We start from the raw sequence: 12,665 nt of genomic DNA, 5'->3' as shown, positions 1-12,665 counted from the left end.
CAACAAGCAGGACCTTATATCCATGAATTAGCAGCTTCCGTAATTGCCAACTGGAGTGATAACGAGGCAAACATGTCAGCGACGTTCCAGCATTCTAACTTAGATAAAAATTTAAAGGTTTCTCGTTTGTTCTCTGCAAATAGTTCTGCAATCATCCAAACTTAAATGACCGCGTAAAATAATGGCGAGTGAATATGTGTGGTAAAATCCCTCCCACGATTACGATAATACTTGTGATAATGAATTCGTATTTCAAAAATGTTGCTGATAAAAATCACTTTTTCCTTACACTATTCTGTATAAATATGCCCGATCTTTGTTTCTTTCTCAGTCAGCGCAACTGCTTCTTCCTTGGGGATAAACGTAAGTTACCTTAAGTCCTTTACAATCCTCTTACACGAGCAGGCTGGTTAGACCAAGCTATCTGAGACGATATTATGACACGCAACAGGTTTAAAAATTGAATTGCATCTAAATAACTGCTTTAAGTTATAGAAAAAGTTAAGCAAAATGCATCATAGAGGTAAATGGGTTGCAACAATCCGACCAAGCTTAGATTGAGACAATTGGCGTTGATTTACTCTTGATCTTTTAACTGTTGTGGCGTGTACAGATATAAAGATTAACTCTCTATGAACTGAGCGATCTTTGCCTTTTCTAGATCTGTATATAGCGGAACTTCCATCAGTAGACGAATATTTCACTATCATTTTTAAGCCTGCACCAGTTTGAGTGAAAAAAAAAAAGAAAAAAAAATATATAGGTCAGTTGGGATAACCAATATCACACAACAAAGACAACAAACGACAAATCGCTTTTCCTGTTCAATAGCTTTTCATTTGTCATTCATTCGTCGCGCCCCTTTTTATATAGATACGGGATAGGTTGTGAAGCGGCAAGGCTACCGATAAGTATAGAGCTGTTTGCTTTAAATTATTTTCCTACAGGAGGTGAAACACAGCTGAAAATGAGCCCAATAACCACGTTGTTGTTGTTGGCACTTGTCTGTGAGTTGATTCAGTTTCTAATTAACGTTACTTTATTTAAACCTTCAGTTATTTGTTTTTGAATAACCGGGACATTACAACCTGGTAACTCGTTTTTCTCAAGGGTTAACTATCCGTGTGGTTGTGGGAAGGGTGGGCATCCTTGGGTACTCCTGCGAATGACTAAAATCCCATCCAGGAGAGAATAAATTAAATAATATAAATAAAATGCTTTACTTGCAAGTGAATATGAAAGATCATGTCTTCATGTGCTCCTCTTAGTTATGTTAATGTACAAAGAATGAAAACTGTTTTATTTCCGAATCAACTTGGGGATGAAGTTTGATTTCGTTTTTCGTTGTTTCGAAGCGAACAGAAACTTCCTTTCCAAACCCATTGGTGATGACACTGCTCACTGACAATGCTTTGAGTTGTACTTTTTATCGTACTCACTGGTATTATTAAAACATGTAAATTTAATATGTGTTTTTATTAAGGTGGCTCCATACAATATGTGACTGGAAATCTCTGTCGTGGAGAAAGGTGTGATGTCGACTTCAAAACAATAGGATGCTACAAAGACACGGTATGAACATTACACGTGAATGCTTGTTACATGACAATATGTACGTTTTCAGCTTAAATAATTAAATTTATACAAAGCTTTGCAGAAAAATTTCAAAAGACACAAGGTTGGGCTGTAACGAAATAAAAGATCTATACACCGAATGCAAATATGGCGGACCGCTCGGTTAGCGCCCGGGACGAGTCGCATGCAAGCGAGGCTAGTCAGGCTTTGTTGTTTTGTTTTGACAATGCTTCCCCAGAAAAGTCTTGCTTCGTCGTCGATCTGGTCTGTCTTTTTTTTCGCCCTTCCTATAAGTTGTTGTGTTCCTGAATGCCACCAGAACGAATTGCTGGTTTTCAGTGTCACGCAATTCAAAATAGATCAAAATAGAAATCAAAACCGGTCAATAGATAAAGTCCAGAATCTGGGAAATGAAAGAAGGTAAATATGCAAAGACTCTCGCCAAAATTCTGGTCACAGCAATATTTCTTATGCCAGATATGCGGAGAAATTTCTTACCCAAATTTATAGAGATTTGTATGGAGACGCCATGCTGGTGCCCATCCGTATGGGCACCAACATGGCGGCCGGAAACCAACAGAAACATCTGTCTCTGAGTATTGCTACAAAAACGTGACTTTATCCCTCGAGGACCTCTAAAATATTAAAATAATACTTTTTCTAAGACATGAACTGTTCAGATAGCCAAGTTCCCCGAAATAAGTCACTTTTTTTAACCATCATGACAGCTCTCTAGGCCGTCACGTAAATGCCACGTCACGCAAAAGCTTAGAAATTCAAGCGTAGTGTAACACAAAACCAAAAACCCATTCGGAGCGAAAATTTGTATGAATATTAGTTTTCAGCTGCTCTAATTCATCATTTAAGTAAAATCTCAGTAAGATCAATAGTTTTGTAGTTCGAATTTTAGTGACGTCATGTGAAAAGCAGCTATTGAAATCTTCCACAGCAGAGAAAGTGATTTTTTTTTTCGTTTCCGCGGTCGCCTCTCAGGGAAAACGGACTAAGGTAAGTAGTTCACGATCGCCGAAGGAACTGTTAAAGTTTGTTCGTTCAGGCTGGAAGATCTTAGAAAATGTGTAAGCGACCGCATTTAGCTTTAAGTCGTTCTCATTTGGCTCAAAGCATTCACTGGATACAACGATGGGGCTGTTGAAGTTCATTCGCTTGGTTATTACACCGTAGTATTTGTTTCGTGCGATTCCGTGCGAGTGCACGCGAGGTCAACTTCTTCCTTTGAGACAGACGATGTTTTTCAAGAGGAGCTTTTCTTTACTTTGAGGAAGGTACTGGCCATGTAAATCGTGTTGGAACACCACCAGACACCACATAAGCTCGTCATTTAAACGATTTTTCTAAGATCTTCTAATGTGAAATGTAGCGAACAAACTTTAGTTCCTGCGGCGATCGTGAACTCTTTTCCTTCGTCTCAACGAATTCCATTGATCCACTATTTTCCCGAAGCTCAAGAGGCGAACGGTGGAAAATTTATATCCCTTCTCGTCGCGTTCAGAAACGCAGCAGCTCGTAGCCACAGGTAAATAAAACAGACCAGATCGACGACGAAGCAAGACTTTTTTGGGGAAGCATTGCCAAAACAAAACATCAAAGCCTGACTAGCCTCGCTTTCATGCGACTCGTCCCGGGCGCCGACCGAGTGGTCCGCCATATTTGTATTCGGTGTATAACCACCAGTTCAGATCTACTTTCATCATTCACACAATTCCTAAGTAGTAAAATCAGCAAGGATGGGAATTTACATGTAAGTTACTCTCAGTTCGGATAAGTCACTAATTAGTTCATGTTCAGGGCGCACGTTTACCGATCTAAGCCTAGTTCCGTACGATGAATACAGTCGTTCAGAAAAACTGAAAACGTCTTAGAGTTAGCATTATCGAGTCCTGGCTAAATCCTTAGGGTTGCTGGGTAAAGCAAGCTAAAACAATTTTTCTTTTCCTCGAGAAAATTCCTGGCATATTTCCGTGAAAAATTTACTTGAGAGATAGTGCTGTACTTTTTGCTTACTCTGTGGCTCAGCAGTGTATACTGTTATCACAACCCGTTTTAGATTGAAACCAGACAAATGCTGACGTTTATTTCATTATAAAGAGGGTCTCAGCGGAGTAAAACAGACCAGACAAATAGGAAACTGCGAATGTGTCTCAAGTCTCAAGATCTCTTGTCAAAGCTTTTCTGTGCCTTGTCTTGTGGTTTGGTAGGACAGGGAAAAGCCAGTAGACTTAGTTGTAACTATATTAGTCTACGATTCTTGTAAAGATACCTTTTTCAATCCCGGAATGCCCGGTCTAAAGACCTTAAATTTGTTTTATAGCAATCGATGAAAACTAATTTTAATTTTCAACCAACGGTAATTAATTTCCAAGAGTTATATTAACCGTAACAAAAATAAATTAACCGTGAGCCGTGAAAAAGACAAATTACTAACTGTTATCTGGAAAAGCCACCACCCTATTGAGACCCTCTAGGTTAAGTCTGGAAGTCCAGTCTCTAAGTCTGTAAGTCCAGGTATCCATCGTCGGTTGATGTGGCTTCCACTAGTTTATTTCTTTGATTTATGTTTAGTTTGGAACTTATTCTTTGCTTAGCCAGTGACAGCTCATCTCAATCAAAATCTTCAACATAAATGCATCAAGGCAGCTGGCCGCAGGATGTGCAATCCATTTAGCAATAATGTTTCTGTTAGTTAGAAATTATAAGAAGCTGAAACGTGTGTCGCCCTTGAATTCTCAGCACCACAGAGCTCTGCCCAATTACATATACAACGAGCGTGATCCCTCCATCAAGAACTATGGTGGTAGAAAGATCGACTGGTTTAACTGGAATGAATATTATCCGGGATTTGCTTGCCGCTGTGCACAGAAGGCGAAGCATTTAGGGTACGATCTTTTCGGTCTTCAGTTTTACGGTAAGTTTAAGACCTTTTCAATTACCGTTTCTCTATAGTATAAGCAGTTCTTCCAATAACAGTTTTGTTTCGTATCAAGAATTGATTGCTCTCAATAGGAAAATAAAAATAAACCCTATAAAAATAATAACAAATAATTATGCTACCTTTTCTTTCAACTAGGGGAATGCTGGGCTGGTCACAGCGACCATGACAACTATGCAAAGCACGGCGAAGATAAACATGGTTGTATTGAAGATGATTACCAGCCATGTCAAAAAAATACTCGCTTTTGTATGGGTAAACACCTGCGCAACATGGTGTATCAGATCGGTATGTATCATCATTAATCCCTGATCTCAGGTCATCTCAGTATGTAAGTTCTTCTTACTGCATGGTCTCTGTGCGCTTCTTACGAGCTTAAAACATACGATGGTGATCACACGGACTACCTTCGGTTTTATGCCCTTCTTTTCACACTCTTAACTTAATGCTTCATTTAATAATCTCGACATTCTTTTCATTGGTTACAGTGGACATCAGCTGCCCCCTTGTAGCTTTCGAGAAGATTGGATGTTTTAAAGATAACCACATAGTCTCAGCTAGACCACTACCAGAGTATCTTACCAACGATCGAGATCCCAGGCATCCAACATTCAGTGGACAGAGGATTGACTGGCGAAACTGGGATGTCTATGTGCCAGACTTTGCCTGTAGATGCGCACTCAAAGCCAAGGAAAAAAATTACACCTTCTTCGGCATGCAATTTTATGGTGAGAAATAATTATTTTCTTTTTTCGTAATACAAGATTAGCAAAATAAAATGAACTCAAAGAAATCTGTAGAAAGCAAGTATGTTTTTTTTTCATGCATAAACTCTCCTTACACCTGTTAGCCCTTTAGCAGGAACATACCTGTGAAGAAGTTAACAAAAAAAACAACAACAAGAGCGTGATCATACAAGTCACCAATTAAATTAAAAAAGAAATTTTAAACATATTATCAAAAAGATAAGCAAAGATAGAAATAACGAAATAAACCCATAGATAGATAACTGAGCATTTTCCTACAGGAGAGTGTTGGAGCGGTGACAGGACGCTAGCATACATGTATGATCGAGATGGTATCAGCTCTAGATGTACTAACCAGTGCTTCCAGCCATGTACGAAATACAACAAGTTCTGTTCGGGCAAGCATTCAGCAAACTACGTCTACAAAATAAGTAAGACAGTCACTGTTCAGAAATTTCTCTTTCTGTCTGTCTGTCTGTCTGTCTTTCTTTCTGTCTTTCTTTCCTTCTTTTTTTCCTTCTTTCTTTTTTTCTTTCTTTCTCTGTCTCTCTCTTCCTTCCTTCCTTTCTTTCTTTTTTTAATTTCTTTCTTTCTTCCTTATATCTTTTTGATTTTATCTCTCCTACAGAGGATGGCTCCTGTGAAGTAGAAATCAATCCTGTGGGTTGTTACAAAGAAAACAAATACCACCTCGTCATGAAAGATATTTTCCATAATGAAGCGGCGCCAGACAAACCGAACTTCGCTGGAAATATGCTTCAGTTTAGTGAGAAGTACGAAGTGGACTTCCCAGAATTCCTCTGCAGATGCGCACGAGTCGCAAAACAAAATGGATGGGAGTATTTTGGAGTCAGAGATATTGGTTAGGGAATAATTCTCAATAGTTTAATGTTTAACGTTCAATACTACTCATGTTCTATCATGAAATTCTAATTTACAACAACGAACAACAAAAAGCACTACAGTCAAGCTTTACGTTTATGAATAAAGATCTTCTTTAAATAAATTTGTATTATTATTATCATTATTAAATTTAGGGTTAATGACAGTAATACCCAGCCAAGTTTAGCACATTACGGGTTTATCAGTTGGTTGACGTCACTTCCCGTCAGTAGCAGTATGCATAGTAAATAGGTGTATTTAGCATCATTTTCACATCGATATTTACCCCCCCTTAGGACTTTGTGTGCGCAGCAGTCCTGAAATAACGAATTTTGACAAGTTTGGTTCATCAGACAAGTGTTTTGAGGGCAAAAACGCAAGCCAACCGTGTGGTAGTGGTTCTAAATTGTGTGGAGGCCGGGATACTGAAGCCAACTATGTGTACAAGATAACCATTCCAGGTAAGTGCTTTGCTGCCATTCCTTAGTCAGTACGGCCTATAGACCTATTAGAGATATAAGGGTAATTTATATAAACAATAGACTCCATTTGGGGCGAAAATATGCACGGATATTTGTCCGCGAACACGGCTTACATAAAGCACGAACTTGCCGTGTATACGGTACATTTTAACCCGTGCACGCCTTATACAAGCCGTTGCTTACATAAGCCGCGGCTTCGGTGAGACGAGGATTTTGAGCTCGGCCTAAATAAACCGCGGTTTATACAAAACGCCCAACTACTCGTATAACTAGTATCGCGGCTTGTTTGTGTAAGACGCGAACTCACACTGCGCAAGCGCAGGTTTTTCCCACGCTCATGAGGCCGCTAGCGCAATTCCGCGACTGCTATAACAATCAAAACAAAAGCGAGGCATTAGTCGCGAATAAGCCGCGAAACGTTTAAACGAGCGCCTCGCGTCTTATATAAGTCGCGCTCGTATAACTGTTCAGTTCGCCTGCGGGTTATTTTTCTTGTAAAAGTGGCTCTAGTGTATCTTGTCCCATCATTGTTACCATAGCTTTTATATAACATATTTTAATGTTATTGTTCAAGGGAACGTTATAGAGTTAACCTCGTGTTTCCTTTTCAAAGTGTATTTTAGGTATTTCTGTTTTCCTTTTCACATCTAGAATAAACTTATCAATGAAGTTGACACGCCTACCAATTTGATATATGTTCCAGATTAACATCAAAACAAACACCTTATTACCCTCCCTTAACTTCCCAATTACTCTGAATCTTTGAAAACTAACAAGAGGGTGAGAGTCTTAAAAGAATACGATCTCTGCTATAAGAAAATTACTCTTTTGTACATTACAGTAACTTCAAGCTAAAAGAGGTTAGCGGCAAATCAACGTCGCTCCGCTTCGAGAGAGTTCCATGTATTTTCTCTTGTTTCTTGATATCACATTTTGTTAAGCGAATAAGAAAAGGGAGTCATTACCAGTATTGTGTAAAAAATTGCGTATCACGATTTGCGAAATTTCACAATTCTTTTTTGTTTTCTAGCCTTAAAATAAATAGTTTTTACAAGGACAAAATAAAATAATACCCAATAAAGTAGGCTCTCAGCTCTCAGAATTACGTTCAAAAAGGAATACTGAGTGACGCAGCAAATTCTCAAGTCTTAATCTTCCCTTTATATTAGTATTTGTAATTGTTAATTTTCATGTTTTAGCGTTGCTGTTTTTTGCATTTTTATTTCCTCGTTCATGCTTTCATTAGTCTTTCATTAGTCTTCTCCCAAATATCCTGCTTTTTGTAGCTATTTAATGTTGAATCCCGACTGTATTTTTCTTTGTAAGACCTGTCCACCCGGCTAGGTAACTGACATCGATATCTTGAGGAGTATCAGCTATTACTATTGAGATATACTTTGCATGGTTTAACAAAACAAAAACGGATAAACTTATCTCAAATCGCCCAACTGTAAGGCCTATTTTTAAAACTTGCAACTTCTATCCACAATCGACGTTATATATAATCCAGAATCTCTGGCCGGGGGAGCAAAGTCTCTTAAATAAGTTTGGGTATCTCCAATGGCTTTATTGTTTCTTTTTTTTAACATTTAATAGTCCTCAAAGACTGTCAATTACTTCATCTCACTTGCAGTGACAGTACTAAAGAATTAATTGAGCTACATGTTGATGATTTTCCTTTTCTTAGTAGTAGAATTTGACATGATCTTTCACACTGAACCTTTTTTTGCATTGAATAATATTTTTTCATCTTCCAAGATACTAGCCTCAGAGATGTGATAATCTAAGGATCATTTTTACAGTTTAGGAGGTCTCGTTACATCCATTATTTATATACTCTCTTTAGTTATTTCCCTGCAGCGCTTTAAATTCCATTCACTCTATAATATTATCGGCGAACTTTTGGAGATGTTCATGACCTGGTTGTGTTGTCATGAAGAAACATTAATTTCATGTTTTTTTAACAGGTGCTGTTAAGCAGTCGAGTGACGTGGCCCATGATGGTCCAGAAGAGTTTCTAAACCTAGGGTTCTCCCCAAAAGACATTCAGCGAAGAAACAGAAGTCCTTAAACAGTGGTTCCAACCAAATAAGAGTATAAGATCTGCGCATGTAGGAATGGAAAAATAGACGAAACGCACCAATAAACTATTAGTTACAGATTTGGATAATATTTCCTGTAAAGAGGACAGACTAGTGAAAAGTATTCATTAAAGGACGGTTCGAAGAATCAAGTCTTCTGAAACTTATTATTATGGATGACGTAATCAATCATCACCTGAATACGCCTTCGTGTCCCAGCTAAGGAACAAAACACAACTGAAAATATAGCAAAACTTACAGTCTTTTCTCAACGTCATAATTCACGGATATCCCCAAACGCACTATGGTTTCAACTTCTCACATTTCACAACGTTTTCTTATTCTTTAATTTAATAGTTTAGGAATGGACGGCAAGTTCACCCTTCCTCTAGATTTTCTTTTTGAATTTCTACCCTATGAAAACTTATGAATATCTTTCTTTCTTTAATCATTATTTATACACGGTTAAAAATTCACCAGGTACAATAAATCCCGATAAAATGTCTAAGATCCTAAACCTCAAATTCTAATCCTAATATTATATTAGCTTACAGCAATATTCTACTTATAAACCTGATTTCTATGAATGCCTTGTGTTTAAAAATTATGATAGAGAAAGCGTTTAAATCGATTTAATGAATTAAAATCTCTAATGTTACAGGGTAAGCTGTTCAAAAGGGTTGCGTCGCTGTAACTAAAACTATTTTTCATATAGTTAGTTCTCGGAAAGGGAACGACAAGTTTGTTAACCGAGTCTGTCAGAGCATAATTTGTTTCATTTCGCGTTACAAATTTAGAAGTGAGATATTCAGGAACCAGACCGTTTAAAGACTTGAAAACCATTTGGGCTTTCTGAATTTGACGTTGAGATTGCAAGTCTTTCCAGCTGAGTATGTGAAACAAGGAATCGACATCAGCGTCATAGCCCGATGAAATTACTACTCCTGTCACAATTACCCCAGGCTAGGCTGCAGTAATCAAAGTCAGGTTGAACTAGCGGATTGTATATGCAGAGTAGGGTAGATTGAGGCTCAAATGGCTTAACACGCTTTATGGCTCCAATTGTGGAAGCGATCTTTTTACACAGTTTATCAATGTGGGAATGCTACGTTAGATTTTCGTTGATATATACTCCAAGTGATTTCACAGAGGAACTTGTTCAATCGGAACATTATCAATGGACAGTTCGAGTGTATCAGATAGAGTACTTAATCTTTGCCTGGACCCGATCATATCATTACTTCTATCATTCTTTTCTTGGCTCAAGTAAAGAAATTTTTCTGTTGCTACTGTATACGACTTCAGTTACCAAAATCGATGTGGCATAACATATTACACCAAAGCATCTAAAAGCCCGTTTTTCGACCCCTCACATCAAATATTGGCACTGCATGCCAGAGTGACTTCCACCTTGCGCAGCAACCCCTGCCAAGGAACGTGTGCGGATACGTGTAGACAAGTGAAAACTGGAGTCCGCGATAATTAAAACCCCCAACTTTTTCAACGGGTGCACGCTTGAAACACATGCTAGGACAAAATGGCCTTTATTTTGGCCACTATACAAATCACAAAGCGAGCGATTACTTTTAGCATATCGATTTAACTTAAGGACAAGGTCTGTACAATTTAGGTCCAAGTTCCTGAAACTCGGAAATAACGTCCAAGCTCTTGCGAATCAAATGTACGCAGCTCGGTCTCTGCTTCTTTCTAGTGCCTCAGTAGGTCCAAAGGGCCTATGTTTTGGCCACCATGTACATAACCAACCTTGCGGTTATTTTTCGCTTGTCGACTTCAAGGTCTTAGCTAGTTAGTTTCAAGACCGTGGGACTCGAAAATATCATCCAACCTATTGCGAATCAAGCCTAAGTAGGTCATAATCAAAATGTGCGCAGCCCGGTCTCTGCTTACTTCCAGTGCCTCAGTAAGTCCAAAAGGGCCTGTCTTTTTCCCTTCATGCACGCAACAAAGCTTGCGATTAGTTTTCGTTTGTCGATTTCACAGAAAGACAAGGTTTTCTCGAGTGAGTTTAAAGTCCCTGACCCTCAAAAAAAAAAAAACAAGACGTCCAAGCTCTCGGCAATAGAACCTTATGAGTTCAAAATAAAATGGAGCACAGCCCGTCTCTACTTCTTTCCAGTGCCTCAGTAATCCCAAAGGGCCTATATTTTGGCCACCATGCAAATGATTATGCTTGCAATTGTTTTGACCTTTGTTATTTCAAGGTGTTCGCGAGTTAGTCTGAAGTCCCAAAGACACGGAAATATCGTGCAAGCTCTTGGAAATCAAGCCTAAGTAGGTCAAAATCAAAGTTTGCGTAACCCTAACCCCAAGACCTTTGACGGTATTTCCGAGTCATAGGGACTTTAAACTAACTCAAGAGGACCTTGTCCTTCAGGAAAATCGAAAAGCAAAAAATAATCGAAAGCTTGGTCATGTGCATGCTGGACGAGATATAGCCCCTTACTCAGACACGGGAAAGAAACAGAGACCGGGTTGTGCGGACTTTGATTTCCACGTACTAACTCTTGATTTCCACGAGATTGGTCGATGTTTCCGAGTCCCAGGAACTTATTAAAACTAACTCGAGAAGACCTTGTCCTTCAATGAAATCGACGACATAAAAATAATCGAAAGTTGGTCATGTGGATGCTGGCTGAAATATATCCCCTATTAAACTTATTCAGACACTAGAAATAAGCAAAGACCGGGCCGCACAAAAATTTGACTTTGACCTACTTAGACTTAAATTCCAAGAGCTGGGACGATATTTCCGAGGCCTGCCCCCGCGCGAAGTCTAAAATAGAATACAAATTATTGGAACCCCACGAGAGTCAGACAACATAGGCGTTTTCTGAAAGAAACGGGAGGAAAACTGAACGCCAAATTTTCGTTTTAAAAATTGTTTTAGGAACACTTGCTTACGCGCTTGAAAAAGCGTCAAATCTTCCACCATTCCGTTTTGTTTCTTTAAGTATGTCTGAGTTATGACGTCACTCGCGCTCTTCCCTATCTAAGAGACCTTGTCCTTCGGTAAAATCGACAAGCCAAAAATAATCGAAAGCTTGGTTATATACATGCTGGCCATAATAAAGCCCCTGTCAAACTTACTCAGACACTAGAAATAAGAAAAGACCGGGCTGCGCCAATATTGATTTTGACGTACTTACACTTGATTTCCAAGAGCTTGCTCGATATTTGCAAGCCTAGGGGACCTTAAACTAACTAGAGAAGACCTTCCCCTTCAGTAAAATCGACAGAGGAAAAATAATCGCATCCTAGGTTGTGTGCATGTTGCCCAAAACATATAACCCATAGCTGTTAAACTTACTTAGACACTGAAAAGTTGCAGAGACCGGGCTAAGCTCACCTGGATTTTGACTTACTTAGACCCGATTTCCAAGAGCTTGGACGATATTTCCGTGTCTCAGGGACTTTAAATTAACTCGAGAAGACCTTGTCCATCACTCAAATCGACAGAGGAGAATAATCGCAAGCTTGGTTATGTGCATGCTGGGCAAAATATAGCCCCTATCAAACTTACTTAGACACTGTAAAAACGCAGAGACCGAGCTGCGCACACTTGGATTTTGACCTAATTCCATTCGATTTCCAAGAGCTTGGACGATATTTCCGTTTCCCAAGGACTTAAAACTAACTCGAGAACACATTGTTCTTCAGTGAAATCGAGAGGGAAAAAATAATGGTAAGCTTGGTTATGTGAATACTGGCTGAAATATAGCCCCTGTTAAACTTACTACTTACTACTTACCTACTTATGGTCGATTTCCAAGAATTTGGACGATATTTCCAAGTAACTCGAGAAGACCTTGTCCTTTAGGGAGATCGACAGAGGAAAAATAATCGCAAGCTTAGTTATGTGCATGCTGCCCGAAATATAGCCCCTGTTAAACTTAGTTAAAGACGCAGAGACCGGGCTACGCACACCATG

General features: G+C 38.9%; 1 protein-coding gene across 1 annotated transcript; it reads left to right on the top strand.

Annotated features, from left to right (window-relative positions):
- The first annotated feature begins 281 nt into the window (after nt 1-281).
- Nucleotides 282-8,864, top strand: LOC110042837 (uncharacterized). Its single transcript, XM_020748219.2, has 10 exons — nt 282-363; nt 948-1,007; nt 1,484-1,572; nt 4,327-4,501; nt 4,664-4,813; nt 5,014-5,253; nt 5,553-5,702; nt 5,900-6,133; nt 6,450-6,614; nt 8,603-8,864. Exons 1-10 carry the CDS (start codon nt 306-308, stop codon nt 8,704-8,706), a joined length of 1,425 nt encoding a protein of 474 aa, XP_020603878.2. The 5' UTR covers nt 282-305; the 3' UTR covers nt 8,707-8,864.
- Nucleotides 8,865-12,665: the final 3,801 nt, after the last annotated feature.

Source organism: Orbicella faveolata, unplaced genomic scaffold (genome assembly GCF_042242905.1).
Source record: "Orbicella faveolata isolate gen_17 unplaced genomic scaffold, um_ofav_v1 contig_2, whole genome shotgun sequence".
Classification (NCBI taxonomy): Eukaryota; Metazoa; Cnidaria; class Anthozoa; order Scleractinia; family Merulinidae; genus Orbicella; species Orbicella faveolata.
The sequence above is the reverse complement of the archived record's forward strand: the minus strand, read 5'-3'. Positions and strand labels throughout refer to the sequence as shown.

What these genes read in the sequence shown, in the direction of transcription:
- LOC110042837 (XM_020748219.2), top strand. Translation starts at nt 306, where the DNA reads ATGCCCGATCTTTGTTTCTTTCTCAGTCAGCGCAACTGCTTCTTCCTT. An exon ending in TAGGATGCTACAAAGACACG is followed by an intron (nt 1,573 to 4,326) that starts GTATGAACATTA and finishes TTGAATTCTCAG; the next exon opens with CACCACAGAGCTCTGCCCAA. An exon ending in TTTCGGTCTTCAGTTTTACG is followed by an intron (nt 4,502 to 4,663) that starts GTAAGTTTAAGA and finishes TCTTTCAACTAG; the next exon opens with GGGAATGCTGGGCTGGTCAC.